At 41.0% G+C, this 21,935-nt stretch overlaps 4 protein-coding genes and 1 pseudogene across 4 annotated transcripts; 3 read left to right on the top strand and 2 right to left on the bottom strand.

The window, feature by feature from the left end:
* The first annotated feature begins 1,571 nt into the window (after positions 1 to 1,571).
* On the top strand, positions 1,572 to 3,204 carry LOC146564082 (trypsin-1). Its single transcript, XM_085291553.1, has 6 exons — positions 1,572 to 1,673; positions 1,871 to 2,021; positions 2,138 to 2,388; positions 2,496 to 2,632; positions 2,807 to 2,908; positions 3,030 to 3,204. Exons 1-6 carry the CDS (start codon positions 1,634 to 1,636, stop codon positions 3,075 to 3,077), a joined length of 729 nt encoding a protein of 242 aa, XP_085147679.1. The 5' UTR covers positions 1,572 to 1,633; the 3' UTR covers positions 3,078 to 3,204.
* A 3,747-nt stretch (positions 3,205 to 6,951) lies between these two features.
* Positions 6,952 to 7,845, bottom strand: LOC146564081 (uncharacterized; annotated as a pseudogene).
* Positions 7,846 to 11,385: 3,540 nt separating this feature from the next.
* Positions 11,386 to 13,306, top strand: LOC146564080 (trypsin-1-like). Its single transcript, XM_085291552.1, has 6 exons — positions 11,386 to 11,464; positions 11,662 to 11,812; positions 11,929 to 12,179; positions 12,287 to 12,423; positions 12,598 to 12,699; positions 13,136 to 13,306. Exons 1-6 carry the CDS (start codon positions 11,425 to 11,427, stop codon positions 13,181 to 13,183), a joined length of 729 nt encoding a protein of 242 aa, XP_085147678.1. The 5' UTR covers positions 11,386 to 11,424; the 3' UTR covers positions 13,184 to 13,306.
* A 4,980-nt stretch (positions 13,307 to 18,286) lies between these two features.
* LOC146564079 (trypsin-2-like) lies at positions 18,287 to 19,957 on the bottom strand. Its single transcript, XM_085291550.1, has 5 exons — positions 19,827 to 19,957; positions 19,578 to 19,731; positions 19,233 to 19,492; positions 18,737 to 18,870; positions 18,287 to 18,615 (listed from the first exon to the last, which is right to left on the bottom strand). Exons 1-5 carry the CDS (start codon positions 19,864 to 19,866, stop codon positions 18,463 to 18,465), a joined length of 741 nt encoding a protein of 246 aa, XP_085147676.1. The 5' UTR covers positions 19,867 to 19,957; the 3' UTR covers positions 18,287 to 18,462.
* Positions 19,958 to 21,118: 1,161 nt separating this feature from the next.
* Positions 21,119 to 21,927, top strand: LOC146564078 (uncharacterized). Its single transcript, XM_085291551.1, has 4 exons — positions 21,119 to 21,237; positions 21,335 to 21,466; positions 21,636 to 21,672; positions 21,800 to 21,927. The coding sequence occupies exons 1-4, from the start codon at positions 21,201 to 21,203 to the stop codon at positions 21,921 to 21,923; spliced, it is 330 nt and encodes a 109-aa protein (XP_085147677.1). The 5' UTR covers positions 21,119 to 21,200; the 3' UTR covers positions 21,924 to 21,927.
* The last annotated feature ends 8 nt before the right edge of the window (positions 21,928 to 21,935 follow it).

Genomic DNA, 21,935 nt, shown 5'->3' with positions numbered 1-21,935 from the left:
TCAGAATTAAGACAGAAACCAGCTGTAGTGCATGTACATTCTAGCGAGCACTGCACAGTAATTTATAACAATAGCATCTTATTTAAAACAGTAAACCTACTATTAAACATATTCCTAATACCTAAACAGCACCTTTTCAAAGCTAGGTTAAGAAACTTTATGCAAAAGTATCCCTGCATTAATTCAATTGTTATTTTTATCATTGTGTATATTTCCAGTTTTTATCTGTTGTACAGTGTCCTTGGGTGCTTTGAAAGGCGCTATTTAAATAAAATGTATTATTATTATTATTATTATTATTATTATTATTATTATTATTATCTGCTGAAGTAATTATCCATGTGAGGGATAAATCAATATAATCCCTAACCCTATGGTGTCAGAATGTGTGATTTCTGGCTTTTAAAAAATGTTTCCACTGTACTTTTTTTTTGGACATCACACAGTACACGACATGATTATAAGTCAAAAAGAAATATATATAGTCATACTGCCTCTGTTTTCTAGATAACTTTGATGGATTTCTTTTCAGGATATATTTTCATCTTTAAAATGATAACGAATTATTTTAGTAAGAACCTTTTAAAAAAACGAAATTAAACTTGCAAACAGTCTGTCAGCTTCATAAAAGAACCTCAGTTCAGTTTTTTCATGGGGCAAAAAACACATTCCCAGAAAAGTCACAAAGACAAAATGTATAATGAAAGCTGTCATGGCGTTTTTATCTTTGAAAGAAAAAAACAACAAAAGCCAACAAAAAATCAAAACAAAACAAAACAAAAGTAATTAAAGTAATCTAAAACCAAACAGGCCTAATATAAAAAAAAATAAGTCCCTAAAGTCTGGATGTTAACATAAGATGTTCTATAAATCTAACAAGAAAAAACAGCACACAATTAAAAATAATATGATGTTCTTTCGTTAAAATTAAAAAAAAATATATAAATATAAACCTACTGTACAGCAAGTCACTACTTCTGTATCAATTTCTTTATCAGCTCACCTGGAGTTGCTGATTGTCTGGATATTTTTCACACTGTGGTATTTCATTATTTACTTTAAAGTGAGGTATTTCACACCCACAAAGAATAATTTATACATATAATATTAACTATCAACTTATTTTTTGCTCATGGCAGCCTCAATGTCCATTTGTGACTTTAGCTTCTAGGTCATAGGTGCTGAGAAGTACACAGCTGTGAGATACCGTGTTCCATTCATCCATTTCTCCTGCTTATCCAGCCACAAATATCTAAATATAGAGGTTATATTTACCTCTATAACCTGACCAAACACATGCACACAAATTTCTGAGAACACAAGCTAACTTTTTATTTCATGTTTTTTTTAAAACCAAAATCTAAGTGTATAAGTGTGTTTTGGTACATTGGAAAGCCACATGAGTACAATATACATATTATTAGGATTTTTTCTATTTAAGTGCATGATTTATATCAAGATTTTAAAAAGAAAGCTATTCCTATGTTAATCTGGTCTCCAGCCCAACGACCCACCAAAGAGATTGGCTCCTCGCTAACCAATAGGATTGCCCAGAGAGCTGGGCAGCTCTCTCTGTGGATATAAATGAGAGCTCCAGGTGAAGTCCTCTCATCTAAAGGATCACTCAGCAATCATGAGGTCTCTGGTCTTTGTTCTGCTCATTGGAGCTGCTTGTGAGTGTGAAGTTTTAAGGCTTTTCTCAGATCACACCTTTATTCACCATAGCTTTATTATCTCAAATTTCATATGTTTCTGTGGCCAATCAAATAGGTTTGATTTATGCATTTGACTGGAAATCAAACAGCATAGATGTTTCACTCCTGATGTAAAAGTGTAGGAGTAAACAGTTTGTTTACACTTGTGTTTTCAGTTGCCCTGGATGACGACAAGATCGTCGGAGGGTTTGAGTGTACACCTTACTCTGAGCCCCATCAGGTGTCTCTGAACTCTGGCTACCACTTCTGTGGTGGCTCCCTGATCAATCAGAACTGGATTGTGTCTGCTGCTCACTGCTACAAATCGTAAGTATATTTCAGTAAGATTTTAAATCTTATTTAAGTGAGTGATCCACAATTAATATTTGTTGGTAGTTTCTGAGTGTTTGAATCTATTCTTTCTGTTTTTCAAATGTTTTCAGTCGTATCCAGGTGCGTCTGGGAGAGCACGACATTTCGGTCAATGAGGGAACTGAGCAGTTCATCGACTCCTCCCGTGTCATCCGCCATCCACAGTATGATTCCTGGAATATTGACAATGACATCATGCTGATCCAGCTGAGCCAGCCTGCCTCCCTCAACAGTTATGTGCAGCCTGTGGCTCTGCCCACGAGCTGTGCTCCCGCTGGCACCATGTGCACAGTCTCTGGATGGGGCAACACCATGAGCTCTAGTGAGTAACTTCTGCACGTTAGCAGTTTAAAGTTAAAAATGTTTCATGACATTTGGTTCCATCAGCATGAATCTTCTTTCATCCATACGCTGTTTCAAACATTGCAGCTGCTGATCAGGACAGGCTGCAGTGCCTGAACATCCCCATCCTGTCCTACAGTGACTGTAATAACTCCTACCCTGGCATGATCACTGACTCCATGTTCTGCGCTGGATACCTGGAGGGAGGCAAGGACTCTTGCCAGGTATGTAATAAGTCAAACCTGCAACTGTCCCCTTCTCGAATAGTAAAGCTTTCTTAAAATGCCACAAGCATGGATGTATCCCACAATGACAACAACACATTTAATTTATATTTAATTAGATTAAAATAATTATTTCTTGACATCCATCTTTGTTTTCTTTACTTTTATTTTCAGGGTGACTCTGGCGGTCCTGTTGTGTGCAACGGTGAGCTGCAGGGTATTGTGTCCTGGGGCTACGGATGTGCTGAGAGGGACCACCCTGGTGTCTATACCAAGGTAAAGCTAAATAAGTTTCATGAATGTAAACAGCTCTCTTAAACTAAGTTCTCATTGTAGAACGTTCATCATCCCATCATCCTCTTTTTAATAACAAACCTTGATCTGTTTCCATTCACAGGTCTGCATCTTCAATGACTGGATTCAGCAAACCATGGCCAGCTATTAAGTCTGATCCTTCAACTTCTTTCCGACTCTGCTGCAATTCTTCTATCATTTTAACTCCATTGTTGTTGTCGAGTTCTAAACAACTTGCAGTCAGAAGCCACCTAAATCAATAAAGTTATTCACCTTGACTTCCATTTTTTACCTTCTGTTTTCCTACAAAACTGTTTTTTTGATATTTAAAATAGTAAAACAAACATTTTACAATCATATCCTGGAATTTAGGAAGTAGGAGAAAGGCAGTTACTTTGTACATAAATCATCTGAACTGCTGTTACCACTGTCGCAAGACATCATCATCAGTCACTCTTACTGTGTAACTTTACACGTGGCCAGAGTTCAGAATTAAGACAGAAACCAGCTGTAGTGCATGTACATTCTAGCAAGCACTGCACAGTAATTTATAACAATAACATCTTATTTACAACAGTAAACCTACTATTAAACATATTCCTAATACCTAAACAGCACCTTTTCAAAGCTAGGTTAAGAAACTTTATGCAAAAGTATCCCTGCATTAATTCAATTATTATCTGCTGAAGTAATTATCCATGTGAGGGATAAATCAATATAATCCCTAACCCTATGGTGTCAGAATGTGTGATTTCTGGCTTTTAAAAAATGTTTCCACTGTACTTTATTTGGACATCACACAGTACACGACATGATTATAAGTCAAAAAGAAATATATATAGTCATTCTGCCTGTTTTCTAGATAACTTTGATGTATTTTTTTTTCAGGATATATTTTCATCTTTAAAATGATAACAAATTATTTTAGTAAGAACCTTTAAAAAAAAACTAAATTATGTTTGCAAACATAATTTTTGACCCCTATGAAAAGGCCATCGAGGGAACAGTTCACCCTGCCCGGGATAGGGTTACCGGGGCCCCGCCATGGGGCCAGTCCCGGGGAGGGTGTCTGAGGGCGAGCGTCTGGTGGCCGGGCCCTAGTCCATGGGGCCTGGCCGGGCACAGCTCGAAAGAGGGACATGGGCCCATCTTCCTGCTGGCTCACCACCCGCAGGAGGCACTGTAGGGGTTGGGTACAATGTGAGTCGGGCGGCGGCCAGGAGCGGAGGCCCTGGCGGACCGATCCCCGGCTACCAAGACTGGCAATTGGGACATGGGATGTGACCTCTCTGGTGGGGAAGAAGCCTGACCTAGGTTGAGAGGTACCCGCTCGATATAGTCGGGCTCACCTCAACGCATGGCCTGGGCTCTGGAACCAGTCTCCTGGAGAGGGGCTGGACTCTGTCTCAGTCTGGAGTTGCCCCTGGTGAGAGGCGTTGGGCTGGGGTGGATATGTTGTTATCCCCTTGGCTTGCTGCTAGTATATTGGGGTTTCTCCCAGTGGACGAGAGGGTTTGTTCCCTTCGCCTTCGGGTCAGGGAATGGGTCCAGACTGTGGTCTGTGCTTGTGTGCCGAGCGGCAGTTCAGAGTACCCAGCTTTCTTGTAGTCCCTGAGTGGGGCCTCCTGGGGACTCTTTTGTCCTACTGGGAGACTTCAGTGCTCATGTGGGTAATGACAGCAAGACCTGGAAGGGCGTGATTGGGAGGAACGGCCTCCCGGATCTGATCCCGAGCAGTGTCTTATTATTGGACTTCTGTGCAAACCACAGTTTGGCCATAACGAACACCTTGTTCGAACATAAGAGTGTCCATAAGTACCAACTTCCCCCTTAGTGTGTTTGTTGGGCAGCTTAGATAATGTCACTTCAGAAAAGAATATCGCCCATATGGTTTTCACTGCCCTATGCATAGCCAAGAAAACAGTCCTCATGAACTGGAAAAATAAAAATAATCTTAATTCTAACCAATATAGAAATTATCTATTAGATTACATTAGTCTTGATACAGCCTCTGCCACCACATCAGATCAATTGCTCTGGGCTCCTTTGATCAGCTCCATCACCTAGTGGGGGTGGGGGGTCATAGTTTGGTCCCGCCTTCACTGTTGTGATTGGTGTGGGGGTAGGGACAGGCTTAGGGCGTCGGGGGGTTCCCCGGAGGCATCTTCCTTGGGGGGCTCAACCCGGGGTAGCGGTCATGTCCGGTTAGGGGCTCTGTTGGCTCTCCGGTGACTGTTTCCTCGCGGCTGCGTGCAGCGGGGCTAGGGGAGGGTCTGTGCTGACGGACGTGGGTTACTGACCTGGCAACCTGGCTGCCCCTGGGTGGGTCCGGGATGGGCGTGAGGTTCTGGGGGCGCTCCGTCTCTGGGCTGGGGCCCTGGCCGGGCCTCGGGGGCTTGGGTCCTGGTTGGTGTGTTGCCGGGGTTGTGGGCGGGTGGGTGCATGGGAGCCCAGCCCTGGAGCAGGGTGCCGCCGGTGCGTCGAGCCACCTGGGGGGCTCTTCAACTGGTGGGGGAGATTGTCACATCTTGCAGGAGCTTTCCTCTCCTCAGGAGCTGCCTCTGCAGGAGGGGGAGATACAGGAGAGGTGGAGGAAGATCTCAGCCTGGGTGTTTATTGTCTTATGTAGTCTGGAAGATGAGTGGATGGTGGGGTGGGTGCAGTTTTCTCTGTGGTGGGGTTGGGTGGACTGTCCCGGGCTCTGTGGGGCCGGGCGGCGCTGCTGCACTGGGCCCGGTCTGGATGGGCCTGGGCCCCCTTTCCCTGGCGGGTCGCGGAGTATGGGGGTGCCTACTGGGGTCAGCGGGGGAGCTGGCCCCAGGGAGGGGTCACTTGCCCCTCCCTTCCTTCCCTCCCCATCTCCAGCTGCCTCCCTCTTCCCGCTCCACCACAACCACCCACACATGCAGGGCCTTGGAGTAGGGGTATGTCACCAGGGTGCAGAGGAGGCTACCCCCCCCCTCTGTCCCCTTCTGGCTGCCTCTGCCTCAATTTTATCCCACAACTTAGACATTCACATTACTCACACTCTCATTACACATACATATAGGATCTTGGGGGTGGGCACGATACACGGAGTCCAAAGTACCATCAGGGTGTACACCCCACCCCTGGCATCATTGCCCACCTCTCAATTTTAAATACACGTAGACATTGAGGGCTAGCAGGAGGGACCATGCGCTTACCTGCTGCTCTCTGGCAGGTAGCTCCATGCCCTCCTGGGTTTTAAATGCACCTTAGAACACACATGCATCAACATTACAATGAGCGGGTGGAGGGAGGTTCGGAGTCTTCTCTCACCCCCGTTCTCTGCGACCTGCTGGAGCAGGGGGGCTAGGACTAGGAGGAGGAGTTGGCCGTCCGACTGCGGTCTGGAGTGTGGAGCCTTCCTGCTGCTGCGGAGTCGGGGCGGTCTGCCTCCCCCCACCGCAGGGAAAAGGGAAACACCACCTGGGTCTGGGTGCAGTTCCCCCCTCCAGGGGCGGGGGCACCTAGACCCGGTTTGTAGAGTACGCTTGGGGAGTGTGATCGTGTGTACAACGTCTCTTTATGTCTGTCTCCACGTTGGTTGAGTGTGGAGTAAGTGCATATGAGAGCATGAGGGTGGGAATGGATGTTTGTATCTGTGTGTGCCTGTATGTCTGTGTCTATATGTCAGGTTGGGTGTCAGGCGCCACCTCTCTGGGGACATCTCAGGCCCTCCAAGGTTTGGAGGCCTATCTCCCCCTACCACCACTTCCCCTGCCAGTGGCGGACCCCCTCAGACATCGGTGCGTTGGTGGTTCTTTGTGTCCGGGGATGGGCGTCCAGGTACACACCGGCTCACTCCTTGGCGGCTGCTTATCGGGGCCTGGAGCCTGGGGCTCGCTCGGGCCACTTCGGAAGTGGGGTGCCCCCGGCCTCTCGGCCTGGGGCTCGGTCACTCAGGCGCAGCTGGCTGCCGGCGGAGCTCACGGGCGCGTCACTGCAACTCCCCCTGGCTTCTGCCAGTCACCCACTCCAAAAAAAGTTCATGCCAGACTGGTTCAAACTGGAAATATTTTTTGTATGTCCTTAAATAAGCGTCTCAGTGGTCCATCAGGGTGTCGCGAACCAAGCCAAGATGACCACTCAAGAACCATCAGGTGTTCCTCCAGCAACTTCTCAGTGCGATTTCCTCTTAGTCTACGGACATGTCCTTTGATGGTCATCCAAGCCCTTTCGATATGCTGTGTATGACTGCCAGATTGAGGATCTACAAACCACCTGCTGTGATTTACAGTGTAATGTCTGTACCCTATGTTTGTCAAAACATTTTTCTAGGCTCTCCACTCATCACTGATAATGGCACTACCCAACTTAACATGCTGTCTGATCAGAGGAACAAGGTGGCGCCTTGATCGTTTTTCAACAAGTTTTAACACGAGCCTTCGCCTTTTGTCTTTAATTCCCATCATTCCAAATACCCATTTCTTCCTTTTCCATGCATTTCCAAAGCGTCCACGTGCATACTGAAAACAAAAAGAATAAAATTAAACAGAATTAAAATGAAAAAGAATAAAATTAAATATCTACAAAGAAACATTCAAAAAGATGGTTGCTTCTACTAATTTTTTTTACTTATGGTAAAGGTTTCCATGTTTAGAGGACACAGTCAGATCTGCATTGATTCTAACAAACCTGTCTGAGAGTTTACCAACCTTTCGCTGATGACGGAGACAGCTTTCATCTATAACCACAAATTCTCTGTCACCACCAAGACGGTGTCCATTGTTTATTCTGTGTCTTTTAATTGCACGTATACAAACATGTCGAATGTGTCTTGCCATGCTACTTAGTGTTCTGGAGCTGCCAGCCACTTCATCTGAGCACTGTAACAAAAAATAATTTCCCCCAGGGATCAATAAAGTATTCTGATTCTGATTCTGATCATCGATCATATCTACTTGTCTGAGCCTGAGCCCTTGTGAAAATCTGTGATAGAAATTGAGGCAATTATTACTTACTGAGGCCCTAATTTTATTTCACAAGTCTCGTATTGGTGTTCAATTATGAAAGGTGCATTGCTATTAATGTCTACATCTACATATACCTGTAAATGAACTTCATCCAACTGAAAAGAGATGTTTTTGATTTCTCAAAGAGGGAGCCAGTTCTAATTGTTCTGGAAACTCTCCTATGACTTGCTCTTTTGCAACACCTGAGAACATATCAATGAGTTAAGTAAAGAAATGGACCCTTAAACAAGAGCATTAATTGAAAAGATAATCACAAAATTAAGTATGAAGAAAATAATAATGAAAAGAGGTTAATGCTCCCTCTTGCATTGATAACCGAAATATTTTGTTATATTTACTACATGCACTACATTATCATGCATTATACATACCACATATATTGGTCTTTCTTCACCACGGAAATCATTTTCATCTTATGGTGACAAACAGGACATCTAAGCTTCTTTTTTAGCAGGTGTTTCTTCTGCAGCCATTTAATGAGCCTTAGTGCCTTATATTTAGTTTGTTTTCCTTCTATTCTGGCGCGCAATCTCATTCCCAAAGACATTCTGGTGGAAAAAAATGAGTAATTTATTTTATTATCACCTCGAAACACCGTAAAATACTCTATGGGAGTCTAGTGCAAATCGGTTCAGAGTTAAAGAACTTCACATGCTATATAAAACAAGCCCTATAATCAAAAATAGTCCCACGCAAAAAAGAGGATTGTCTCACCTGTTATAATGTATCTCCGACTTTGTTATGTAGATCTAACCCGCTGGATTCATGCTAAAAAAATATGTTCTGCTGCCAAAGGGAGGGAAAACAAATTTAATTTAAACGCAGAGGAGCTTATACAACCATCCAATCACAGTTAACTTTATTAAGGAAAGCCCCTCCTCTCAGAGCGCGACAGGCAGTGGAGCGCTCTGGAAGGTCAAGCCAAAGGGGCATGAACAGACACACTGAAGGCGCTCGTTCAAGTTGCTGCGCCATGGATGGAGCAGAAGATAAAAATTTGTGTGCGTCTGCGACTTACACAGTTAGCACACGTTCGAAGAGATACAAAAAGCAGAGACTGGATGATCTAGATTGCACTAAGCCAACGACGTCAGCAGTTAGACATGAAGGTGAGTATAATGCTAGCTAGCTAGCTACCGAGCCATTTGGCTGCTAGCTACAGTGGCTAACTAACATCACATAACATGTGAATAGCTCTATTGGTTATTCCAAACGATTGATATCACTTAGTTGTATATTTTTAGTTTTGTTTATGTGCATCATTAAATTTATATTAAACACCCTGGTAAGGCAGTACACATAAGAATTATTTGCCTTGTTTTAGAAATGTCTGAACCACCACATGTGTATATAACATAATTTTTACAAAGTGGCTTTTTATAAATTCAAGTTGTAACCGTTTTTAATCAATATTTTATTTGAGTTTCCCAAGTTTAGATTATAAATTATTTTAGTATTGTAATTTAATAATTGTTTGTTCTTTAGATTCTTCTTCTAATCCTGCCCCTACTGCAACTGCCCGTCTTAACAAGGAGCGAGAGAAACTGACTTTTCTTAAGGAGGAACTGGAGCGCGACACCCTGATGGACCACTGGGACGCTTATTTAAGGACATACAAAAAATATTTCCAGTTTGAACCAGTCTGGCATGAACTTTTTTTGGAGTGGGTGACTGTTTGGTGTTTTAAAAAACACATTTAATGTTACATGTGTTACTCTTACAATACATTGCCATTTTTGACAGTAGTTAAATGTTATTTCAAGCACTGATTGTAATTTAGGTCTAAGTGTTATAAATGGTGACATTATACATTTAAGACTCACTTTTGGCAATTATAAATGTTTATTAGTGATTAATAAATGTTGACATGTTTTAAACTTTACGACAAAGCTATCTTTTGTCATTTATAAATGTTTATTAGTGATTAATAAATGGTGTTATGCTTTACACTTTACAATAAGGCTCCCATTTGGCATTTATAAATGTTTATTAGTCCTTAATAAATGTTGACATGTTTTAAACTTTACAACAAAACTCTCTTTTGTCATTTATAATGTTTAGTAGTCATTAATAAATGGTGTTATGCTTTACACTTTACAATAAGGCTCCCATTTGGCATTTATAAATATTTATTATTCATTGATAAATGGTTTTATGCTTTACACTTTACAACAAAGCTCCGATTGATAGTTGTGGATATTTATAATGCATTTCTGAAGTACAATTTTATATGATAAAAAATATGTTTACAAATGCTGATTGTGCTTACAGGATAGTAACTTAGTCTGAAATGTTTAATATAGCAACTCTAGATGAAATATATAGGTGAACACATTTGGCTCACTATTTGGCAAGAAACCGGTCAGTTTTTTTCCTCTTTCTCACCCTTAACTAATGCATAATAAACCATTAATAATGGTTTATAAAGCATTTACAAATTAATTAATAATATAGCTATAAACTATTTATTAGCATCTATAAGGGGAGCCTTATTGTAAAGTGGTACCTTTTTTTGCTCATGGCAGCCTCAATGTCCATTTGTGACTTTAGTTTCTAGGTCATAGGTGCTGAGAAGTACACAGCTGTGAGATACCGTCCTCTATTCATCCATTTCTCCTGCTTATCCAGTCACAAATATCTAAATATAGAGGTTATATTTACCTCTATAACCTGACCAAACACATGCACACTAATTTCTGAGAACATGAGCTAACTTTTTATTTCATGTCTATGTTTTTTTTAAACCAAAATCTAAGTGTATAAGTGTGTTTTGGTACATTGGAAAGCCACACGAGTACAATATACATATTATTAGGATTTTCTCAGATAAAACTGAAATGCTAGAATGCTCTCCAGTTATTAGTTATTAAAATTACCAGTTATTATTGTCATAATATATTGACTGGATTGAAACAATTGATATCAAACAGTAATATATTACTCCAAGTAAATGAACAATTATATGTTAAACTATATCAAATTAAAGTTTTCCTGATATTATAAAACAAAACAATACAATAGTTTACCAGGGGCAGGGATAGCTCAGTAGGTAGAGTGGTGGCCTCATGATCGTGAGGTTAGGGTTCGAATCCACTGAATCGCTACCCTGACGTACACCTGAGCAAGGTACTGTCCCTACACACTGCTCCCTGGGTGCCCAATGGCTGCCCGCTGCCTCACTGATGAATGGGTTAAATGCGAAGAGTAATTTCCCCACGGGGATCAATAAAGTATACGTTATTGTTGTTATTATTATTATTAATTAAAATATAGACTGATATAGTTATACTAAAGAATAATGTATTTATGTACATAATTTATAGCAAGATTTTAAAAAGAAAGCCATTCCAATGTAAATCTGGTCTCCAACCCAACGACCCACCAAAGAGATTGGCTCCTCACTGACCAATAGCATTGCTCAGAGAGTTGGGCAGCTCTCTCTGTGGATATAAATGAGAGCTCCAGGTGAAGTCCTCTCATCTAAAGGATCACTCAGCAATCATGAGGTCTCTGGTCTTTGTTCTGCTCATTGGAGCTGCTTGTGAGTGTGAAGTTTTAAGGCTTTTCTCAGATCACACCTTTATTCACCATAGCTTTATTATCTCAAATTTCATATGTTTCTGTGGCCAATCAAATAGGTTTGATTTATGCATTTGACTGGAAATCAAACAGCATAGATGTTTCACTCCTGATGTAAAAGTGTAGGAGTAAACAGTTTGTTTACACTTGTGTTTTCAGTTGCCCTGGAAGAGGACAAGATCGTCGGAGGGTTTGAGTGCAGACCTTACTCTGAGCCCCATCAGGTGTCTCTCAACATTGGCTACCACACCTGTGGTGGCTCCCTGGTCAATCAGAATTGGATTGTGTCTGCTGCTCACTGCTACAAATCGTAAGTATATTTCAGTAAGATTTTAAATCTTATTTAAGTGAGTGATCCACAATTAATATTTGTTGGTAGTTTCTGAGTGTTTGAATCTATTCTTTCTGTTTTTCAAATGTTTTCAGTCGTATCCAGGTGCGTCTGGGAGAGCACGACATTTCGGTCAATGAGGGAACTGAGCAGTTCATCGACTCCTCCCGTGTCATCCGCCATCCAGATTATAATTCCAGGACCATTGACAATGACATCATGCTGATCCAGCTGAGCCAGCCTGCCTCCCTCAACAGTTATGTGCAGCCTGTGGCTCTGCCCAGGAGCTGTGCTCCTGCTGGCACCATGTGCACAGTCTCTGGATGGGGCAACACCATGAGCTCTAGTGAGTAACTTCTGCACGTTAGCAGTTTAAAGTTAAAAATGTTTCATGACATTTGGTTCCATCAGCATGAATCGTTGTTCATCCATACTCTGTTTCAAACATTGCAGCTGCTGATCAGGACAGGCTGCAGTGCCTGAACATCCCCATCCTGTCCTACAGTGACTGTAATAACTCCTACCCTGGCATGATCACTGACTCCATGTTCTGCGCTGGATACCTGGAGGGAGGCAAGGACTCTTGCCAGGTATGTAATAAGTCAAACCTGCAACTGTCCCCTTCTCGAATAGTAAAGCTTTCTTAAAATGCCACAAGAGTGGACGTATCCCACAATGACAACAACACATTTAATTTATGTTTAATTTGATTGAAATAATAATTTCTTGACATCCATCTTTGTTTTCTTTACTTTTATTTTCAGGGTGACTCTGGTGGTCCTGTTGTGTGCAAGGGTGAGCTGCAGGGTATTGTGTCCTGGGGCTATGGATGTGCTGAGAGGGACCACCCCGGTGTTTATACCAAGGTAAAGCTAAATAAGTTCTTGATTGTCAACAGCTATGTGAAAAAAAGTTCTCATTGTGGAACTTTCATCATTCCACCATCCTCTTTTTATTGGAGATTATGTACTGGAATTTCAGGAGCAGGAGTCCTCCAAATATGCTCCTTCCAGCTGTCATTTATATAGCTTCCCCCAGTTCTGCAAGCTGATCATTCTCGTTTACGTGCCCCACCGTCCCTCCCTCCTTGTTTTCCATTCTTTAACTTCTTTACTTTTATTTAGTGCATGGGAATCTGCTAGGCCCGGGAGCCATCGCCAGTCCACTTCGAGGCCTTCCCCAAACCGCAGCTCAATTCATGTCAAAGCATTCACTTTTACCCACTAAAACACTCTCAAACTTAAAATGAGGACTTGGGCCCAGCTAGTGAAATAACAAACATTGATCTGTTTCCTTTCACAGGTCTGCATCTTCAATGACTGGATCGAGCAAACCATGGCGAGCTATTAAGTCTGATCCTTCAATCATCACCTTACTCCACTGAATTTAGTTTTTTACCAGTTTAACTCTACTCTGTTGTAGAGTTCTGGTGCAGTCAGTTTTCATGTAAATCAATAAAAACATACAGACTGAGTTTTGTTTGTTTTGCCATTTCTTTGCCATTTATATATTTGGCAACAAATATTTTAAAAAGGACTTTATGATCATCATCATATTTACAGTGTAGCAGGCAGTTCTTTACAGTACTGACCTTTAGAGAGTCAGTTTAGAGAGATACTAATGTTTACTATTGAGTTTCCTTTGATGCATTTTAGTTGTTTATTTAGTTAGTTTGATATTTAAAAGAAATTGGTCAAATTTGAATCCAAATTATTATTATTACATTATAATTACAACACCAAATCCACACTGGCATGTTGTGTAGTTTTGGACCCAAATTCATTTGAGGTAGACAGAAAAACAAAAAGCCGACCTTTTATTTGGTGATTTAAAAAGTCTAAAAGGACAGATACTGTTAGAGGCATAGAACAGAAATCCAATAGCTTGCAGAAAAATTTAGAGGAAGAATAAATGGAAGAAAGGACCATGTAGTATAGGGAATGAGGCACAGTAGAAAACAATGACAAGACAAGCAGACAAACAGGAAGTCATAACACCCCCCCCAAGGCAATACAAACAAAAAAACAATACACAAGACACTTACAGATACAAAAAACTGAGGAAGCAAGAATAATTCATTTCATTTCTTTCACACATGGTTCAACAGTGTTTCGAATCATTAACGTTACGACAAAAACCAAAATGAAAACGGTAACAGTAACTCAACTTGAAGCAGATAGGCTACAGCAGCAGGACAAAAAATACTAGGTGTCACACCGGGCAGCTATTATCAGGAACCCGAGGCTACAGTGCACTCTGGCTCACCATAACTGAACACAAGACTGTAAAAATGTTGCCTGTTCTGATGAGTCGATTTCTGCAGCAAAATTGAGATTTTGAAGTCAAAATTTGGCACAGACTACATGAAAGCATGGATCCATGCTGTCTTGTATTAGAGGTTTAACCTGGTGGTGGTGTAATGGTGTGGCACACTTTGAGCCCTTTAGTGCATTTGTTACCATTAAAATCAATCTAGTCTTAGCAAGATGTAACTAATGAAGTGGCTCGAATTTTAAACTTAGGAGTCCAGAGTCAAAAACATAACCAGTCAAATGGACCATGACAGTTGAAAGGTTTCTCCCTCTTCTTCGTAAACACACAGACGCATCTAAATGCTGATTTCACACTTTTTTCACACTTTTTTTTCACATTTTTAAAATTTGTTTTAAAACCCTCTCAGTATTTTAGTAAATATGCCAAGAACTTCATCTGCAATATAGAGTCAGATTCTCATACATCATTAAAGGATGGATGTTTGCTTTGGTTGTTGCACATTAATGATTCCATTTCATTTTCCTGCATTTGAATTGTGAATAAGTTAATTATAAATGAATATGCAAAATGATTTTTAAAAAGGACTTTGAATTTTACATTCTGCCATTAATTTACTAATCAGTCTTCGTCTCATATTCCATTTAATCTTCTCATGTCTGTCACACCACAATCCTGGAAAGAGCACTAATTTCTGTGAAGAGCGCATTAGAAATATTCCTGTACAACTGTCCACTGGTTTTGGAGTGATGGTTTGTCTGATCTGACACAATCATCAACTCAGGACAAGTGAATGATGGCTGTCTATTCTCTGCTTCTGCTGACCTTTCATAGACAAATTCTGTGTGTGTGTGTGGATGAATTGTGTCAAACAAGCCAGTTTAAAAAGTAGAGTTAACTACAGTGCTTGTTTTTTTAACCTTCAGGTCCTTTTCTTTTGATGCTTTTAGACCATCAATAAAAACCCTTTAATAGCAGCGCACGTTGCCTCAGTTCTTTAAAAATTACAAATAATTAAAAAAAAAAGAAAACACTATATAGCTCTAAATTTTAGAGCTATATAGAGCAAATGCTCTAAAAGGAGTCGGGAACAACTCTGAACGTTCTGCTTTTGACCGAAACGATCTGTCAGGGGTCTGTGACCCAGAATTTATTGAGTTTATTTTGTATTTTTGATTTCTTATGTTATATATATATATATATATATATATATATATATATATATATATATATTGGAAATATGTTAAGTTGTTGTGTTATTAGTTAGGATTTATCCATCCATTCCCGCTTATCCTTTTTCAGGGTCGTGGAGGGTGCTGGAGCCTATCCCAGCTGTCATAGGGGGAGAGGCAGGGTACACCCTGGACAGGTCGCCAGTCTGTCGCAGGGCCAACACTCGCACTCACATTCACACCTATGGGCAATTTGGATTATCCAATTAACCTATCCCCACAAGACGCATGTCTTTGGACGGTGGGAGGAAGCCGGAGTACCCGGAGAGAACCCACGCAAACACGGGGAGAACATGCAAACTCCACACAGAAAGACCCTGGCCTGATGGTGGAATTGAACTCTTGAACCTTCGTGCTGTGCAGCTACAGTGCTAACCACCGTGCCACCGTGCTGTCCTTAGGATTAGTTAGGACGTAGTTGAGTTTTATTCTACTTTTTAATCTATGTTTCTTGATTTAAACGTTTTTTCCTGTCGTCTATGCAGTTTGTCTTGACGTCAGTGTTTTTCTTTCAGTTATGCCGGTGTGTTGGTGTCTCCCAGTGTTCCATGTTCTAATTGTCAAGCTTGTGTTGTCATGTCTACATCTCTCTTTGTTTCCTGTTTTTTGTTTTGTTTTTTGGTGGTGTTTCGATGTTCAAGGTGTTTCATTTTAATTTCACCTGTGGTGCCATGTTCATTTGTGTCAACTGTGCTTCCCCAGGTATTTCCACTTCCATAGCTGGACTGGCCATCGGGCATACCGGGCATTTTGTTTTTATGGACCGATCGTTTTATTTTTATTTTATTTTTGGAAGGGTATAAATAATGAAAGGTGTTGGATTGGCCAATTGGTCATGATGGACTCTGGGCTGGACCAATTACAGCCGAGGAGGTCGGATGCACCCTCCCCCTTGTTTAGCAATCTTATAGACGAACTAAAGAAAATGGAGAACAAAAAAAGGAAAGGAGGTGCAGAAAAAATTAGGGCCAAAAAGAAACAAGCCCTTCAGGCAGACGCTGCCAAAGGTGTAAAAAATAACTGAATTGTTTGGCGGTAGCTATGGCATAGCTTCCACAGATTTAGCAACATCAGCAAGTGGTGGAGGCCAGCAGGTGGATAAGGGAAAGGGGAGGCAAGAGGAGGAGAGACCCGAGGCGGCCGCCGGTCATAGTGGCAGACGAACTGAACTTAAGGTAAGAAGTTATGACCTGCTGTCTATCTGTGTCAGATATAAACCAAGTTTAGTTGTAGTTTGTTTTCGTTGTGCTGACTTTTTACAGTCGCTTAGAATAACTGGTACTGCGTACTAGCTAGCATGACGGAGTTTAAATACTGCTGGGCGGGTGCTATGAAGTTAATGATAGTAAATTTTATTTTATGCTTAAGGTTAGTTTCTCAAACTCCTCAAAATCTTAACAGATTGTGCCAATCCTTACATGTTGCACCAGGCTGATTTATCATCAAAAGTGGAGAAGTCTGTGACAGAGGAGACAGAAGAGCAGCAGAGAGAGATGGAGCGAGAGAGAAATAAAAGACCAGGAGAGAGAGATGGAGAGATGACTTTATGTCATCCATGAGGGATGCATTTGACATATGTTTCACATATTATAGCCCAACAAGTTACTTATAGCAATTTAAATACGAGCAATCAGTTTTTGGTAAATACCAGAAATCAGTTTTTGGCAGACAATCACTTTTTGGCACAACACCGGCTATTGCAGTTAATAATACAACAGCTTCTTGCCATTTTTTGTGTTTCTTTTTATCGCTGTGTAACTGAGTTCAATTGAAAGCCTGCATGCGCTAGTACCTCTTGCCACAAGTTCCCAGAATCCTTTGCGGTTTTACCCCTGAATGACGTCACATTTTTGGTGGGCCGGTCTCTAGTCAAAATGCCCGGGCCGATTTTTTGTCCCAGTCCAGCCCTGTCCACTTCCCTCATTTTCGCTCTGTGTTTTTAAGTCCTCTGTCTTCCTCTGTTCTTTGTCGGGTCGTTTGTTTGTCTTATTGTCAGGTCATGTCATGTCAGGTCACGTCACAGAGTTTTTGCTCGTACTCATGCTCATGTTTAAATTTTTTCACTTTTATGTTTTGCATGTTCCTGTTCAGGTTCATGTTCTTGTCTCTTGCTGTTGTTTTATAGCTGGTTTAGTTCTTTCCTAGTTTAAGTTTTAGTTTAGTTTCGCCCTTGTTTCGCTTTGCCTTGTTTCTTTTGTTTTTGGACATCAGTCTTCTGTGTCTGCTTTTCGGTCCGTAAACACACCGGCGTACCCCGCCATGACAGGATCTAGTGATGTACTGATGTACTCATGGCTTTTCTGCACCTTATATCTATGATCATTAATTGCTTTTTTTCTTTCTTCTTTTTTTTAATATAGTATATAACAATTATGTAAATAAGTTTGTTTTTTATGCTGTTTAGGCAACAAATATTTGGGAGAAAAAAATGCATCCCCAAAATAAGCGGCCAGGAGGTAAAGCTTGTCCAAGCATCTGCACACTTTAACATTAACTATGACTTTTTTCAAAGGTCCATGTTTTGAAAAGACACTTTGGAAAAATGCCTTATATCTTCAACTACAGGTCTTCATGAAATCTCCTTGTGTGTTTCTGCCACCAGATCTTCTGTTGAAGTAAACACTTCTTATAAAACTTTCGATCTTACGTGCTGCACAATAATTTTCAATATTTAGTATTTACTGTTATATTCACATAGGGGGTGGGGGAGTACAACTTCTGACAAAACCGCATCAAAAGCATGCATAAATAAGTTGAATATAAAAACTGTTTCCATTGTTGAATGAAGCAACTTTATGTGTTGAGTTTTGCATCAGTCACTCATGATTGTAAAAGGGTAGCCACACTTTGACACAATAATTACATTTTTTTAATATGAGACATTATAGAAATGTCTTATAGTAAGAAATTTGCCAAAGTGGCAGAAACATTACAAATAAATACAAACATATTGATGCAGAATAGCTGATTTTATTTATTGTGCCCTCAGATTGGTTTTTCCTTGTGACTCTGTCTTAGCCTGCTGCTTTTCTTTCTGACACTACCCACAACCACCTCCGTTCTCTGTCTCCTTCAATTTCAATCTCTCTGTTTTCCCTTCTCTCGTGAAGTTCTAGAGATGACAGTCTAGCTGTATCGAGAAATAGTGTCATTGATCCAGGAAACCAGAGAGCAGACTTTGGTGTAGACACCTGGAAGGTTGGGCTCAGCACAGCCCACGCCCCAAGAGATGATTCCCTGCAGCTCCCCATTACACACCAGAGGGCCACCAGAGTCCCCCTGAGCAGGGGAGAGGAAGCGTAAGAAGAGAGCAGGGTTTGTTCATCATCTCATCTCATTAAGGTTTACTAATGAGTATACTATTCAATGGTATACTATTCAAGTAACTGGGTAAAAATACCTGACAAGCATCCTTGCCCCCTTCCAGGTATCCAGCACACATCATGCTCTCAGTAATCCTTCCAGGGTAGGAGTTCTCACAGTCGTTGTCAGACAGAATTGGGACTTCTACACAATGTAGCTCATATGAAAATTCTGCAGTTGAGAGAAAGGAGAGGGGATTGTTATCTTTACTAAAGTATTCAGAGCATCTGTGTGCATCACAACCACATCATGCTTGCATGCCAACAATAACTGGCCTCTGAAACTGGTGTAAAATAAGTGCTCTGCATTCATTTTTTAGAGTTTAGAGTCATCACATTAAGCCAAAAACAAGCTTTCTACAGAAAAGATTTCTTAATTATTGAAGGCTTTAGTTCAAATGTCTTCATATCTATGAAACATTTTAACTATATATTTTTTTAAATTTACCAAGGTTTGTGAGAAAATTCTTAATATGTTGCCAAAAGCAAGTCAATTTTTCAAAACCTTTTTTGTCAAAATCAGGTGGGCCTTACCTTGACCAGGGAATGTCTGCCCCCATCCAGATGCTGTGCACATATCCCCAGGTGTGGGGCAGGCTTTGGGTAAAGCAATAGGCTTGACGTACTCGTCCACAGTAACAGGGTATTTCAGTTTCATCAGCATGATGTCATAGTCTAGGGTAAAGTAATCAAAACTCTCATGTGTGTAGATGTCGTCAATTGGCATATACTGCTCTGTGCCCTCAGTATACCAGATTGTATGTTCACCCACAATGGCAACATGGGTAGAGGGTCTGAAAAGCAAGCAACAATTAAATTATTACAGTTCTCTTAGACACACATAGCAAGAATTTTAAGATACAAGAAGTCGGTACAAACATTTTCCAGCAGTGGGCAGCAGAAATGACCCACTGGTTGTTAATGAGAACACCGCCGCAAAAGTGGTAGCCCTCATTGAGGGATACTTGCCAGGGTTGAGAATGAGCTGGACACTCGTAACCCCCCACAATCTTGTCATCCAAAGGGACTGCAGCTGTAATATGAAGGAAATACAACAAAGTTCTACTCATCAAAGTTAAAACTCTGTGTTACTCTAAAATCTTTGAGCATGATGCAAATAGTCTTTACCTGCAGTGCCCAGGATCATGAAAACAATCAGACCAATCATCTTTTAGCTTGCTCAAGAGCAGACTGGATGCGACTGACCTGTTATTCACTGTATTTATACATCAGCTTCTCTGTGACCTTCCATCCACCCCTCGCCCTGGACACCTTCATTTTTCCATCCACCTACAAACCTGCCCACTAAAGTCAACAACATATCCCTTTTAAAAAAAACACAACTTTGTCTTATTTTTGACAGTCTTATTTGCATACCTTCTATTTATGTTGGTGACAGGTGCAGAAATGATTCCCCCCCCCCCCCCCTTTTTTTTAAGCAACTATCAACTACTGTGTTTGTACATACTGCCATAATTCAGGAAAAACAAACAAACAAAACAAACAATGTAGGACTGCTTTTATTTTCTTGCTCCTGAGAGCACAGATGGTTTCTTTCTCACTTCATTTGGCTTTTATACAAACATGACCAAAAGCAGACCCAAACATTGACACGTTTGAGCATTTTCTATATTTTTTAAACAGAACTATCATTCATAAAATGTTTTGACAGCAATCATGTCTGTAATAAAAGCCATTTCTCCAGCACAACTTTATATGTATTGTATTTTCTGCACAAAATAATGTTTAGAATTTTTTTTTCTTGAAGAAAGGACAAATCTTTCATATCTGACTTTAGTATCCAGGTAACAGATGTCGACATGTACGTACAGACTAGTTTTAGCAATTAGGGGGTTAATTCATTGAAATTTATACGATAATTAAAATGCCAGCATATAATTTTTGATTTGGGGTTCCGGAGTCTTACGATTTGCTTTATAAAATATTGCACATCATTACTGTCAGTAAGAATTTACAGGAAAGCTTCCATACGAGAGTTCAGGCTGTGAATGAAATACAGACTTTCAAGCTCAAGAAGTCTAAAGGACATTGCACACACACACACACGCACGCACACACACGCACGCATGCACACATCAAGGCCATTCACTCAATCACGCACACACACATACCCACCTGCAAATGACACACAAAGACCCCCACCCCCCTTCCCAAATGAAGCCAAGCAGATGCCCCACGGAATCAGCAGCAAAACTGGGATGCAGCCAGATGGGCCCGCGATCCACCAGTGGACCCGCATCCCAGGCTGTAGCTTGCCAACAATGAGTGACCTATGTGAGAAGCTTAAACAGGTGTTAAATGTGGGGAGATAAGCGATTTGGATGAACACTTAGCACCAAGCGGTAAGAACAGAATGCAGAGATACAGACGGGGTCAACATAACCAGGCAAGAGAGGAGGAGCAGGAATAGTTGGAGCACACAGACTATTGCAATATGAGTCAGAGTGTGCCTAGGTGTCTTCTGGGCATTTGCCAGACACCATGAGACTGCTGACTCTGCTGAAGGTTGGATTTGCTGGTAAAAATACAGAGATACACACATACATACAATGTACATATCTCTGTTGTAATGACACAGATTTGAAATGAAATTCACTTCAACTGTTGTGCAACAGTGGCAGTTACTCGTAAAGATGGCAGGAGTGTGAACATCACCATACATGGCCTCACTGAACAGACTACCACATCAGTGATGGTGTGCTCATCAGCAAGCAGCGCGTGCTCTCTGTTGCCCACTGTTGGTACAAGTAAGTACTCAGTGTTGGAAACATGAGTTTGTGCATTACTTTCTTTATTAAAAAAATAGATAAACTAAATAACTACATTAAAAAGATCATGTTGGTGCATGACAAATTTTTGGATCTTAGATAATCTGTTTTAAGGATTTTGTTTTTCTTGTTTAATCTGCCTGTACAGAGAAGCTGAAGAATGACATCATCATCTGGCTCCCTCAGTGAGTGAAAGAAAGGATCGGCCCTGTCTGCGATTTACTTTTACACGACACAGTTTAATATTTCCATTCACTGATGAAATACTTCAGACAAACAGCTGAGGCTTATTTTATATTTCTGTGTGTGCAGGTACGACTATCAGACTCTAGATTACGACATCACACTGGCCAAAATCTACCAGCCCTCAGAGGTGATTGAGGCTGTTATACTGATCCCATCGCCCACGTGCTGGACAAAAAAAACTAATAAATGAAACTTCTTAGTA

This window comes from Mchenga conophoros, linkage group LG11 (genome assembly GCF_057382185.1).
Source record: "Mchenga conophoros isolate Kocher_MC1m ecotype Shallow Benthic linkage group LG11, M_conophoros_male_GT1.1, whole genome shotgun sequence".
In the NCBI taxonomy this organism is placed as follows: Eukaryota; Metazoa; Chordata; class Actinopteri; order Cichliformes; family Cichlidae; genus Mchenga; species Mchenga conophoros.
Note: the sequence above shows the minus strand (reverse complement) of the source record. Positions and strands in the feature narration are given on the sequence as shown.

Coding starts and splice junctions, on each gene's coding strand:
- LOC146564082 (XM_085291553.1), top strand. CDS start 1,634: ATGAGGTCTCTGGTCTTTGTTCTGCTCATTGGAGCTGCTT. Junction 2,022..2,137: donor GCTGCTCACTGCTACAAATC/GTAAGTATATTT, acceptor AAATGTTTTCAG/TCGTATCCAGGTGCGTCTGG. Junction 2,389..2,495: donor GGGCAACACCATGAGCTCTA/GTGAGTAACTTC, acceptor CAAACATTGCAG/CTGCTGATCAGGACAGGCTG.
- LOC146564080 (XM_085291552.1), top strand. CDS start 11,425: ATGAGGTCTCTGGTCTTTGTTCTGCTCATTGGAGCTGCTT. Junction 11,465..11,661: donor TCTGCTCATTGGAGCTGCTT/GTGAGTGTGAAG, acceptor TTGTGTTTTCAG/TTGCCCTGGAAGAGGACAAG. Junction 12,180..12,286: donor GGGCAACACCATGAGCTCTA/GTGAGTAACTTC, acceptor CAAACATTGCAG/CTGCTGATCAGGACAGGCTG.
- LOC146564079 (XM_085291550.1), bottom strand. CDS start 19,866: ATGATTGGTCTGATTGTTTTCATGATCCTGGGCACTGCAG. Junction 19,732..19,826: donor CATGATCCTGGGCACTGCAG/GTAAAGACTATT, acceptor TTCATATTACAG/CTGCAGTCCCTTTGGATGAC. Junction 18,871..19,232: donor GCAGACATTCCCTGGTCAAG/GTAAGGCCCACC, acceptor TCTCAACTGCAG/AATTTTCATATGAGCTACAT.
- LOC146564078 (XM_085291551.1), top strand. CDS start 21,201: ATGAGACTGCTGACTCTGCTGAAGGTTGGATTTGCTG. Junction 21,238..21,334: donor GCTGAAGGTTGGATTTGCTG/GTAAAAATACAG, acceptor GTTGTGCAACAG/TGGCAGTTACTCGTAAAGAT. Junction 21,673..21,799: donor ATCATCATCTGGCTCCCTCA/GTGAGTGAAAGA, acceptor CTGTGTGTGCAG/GTACGACTATCAGACTCTAG.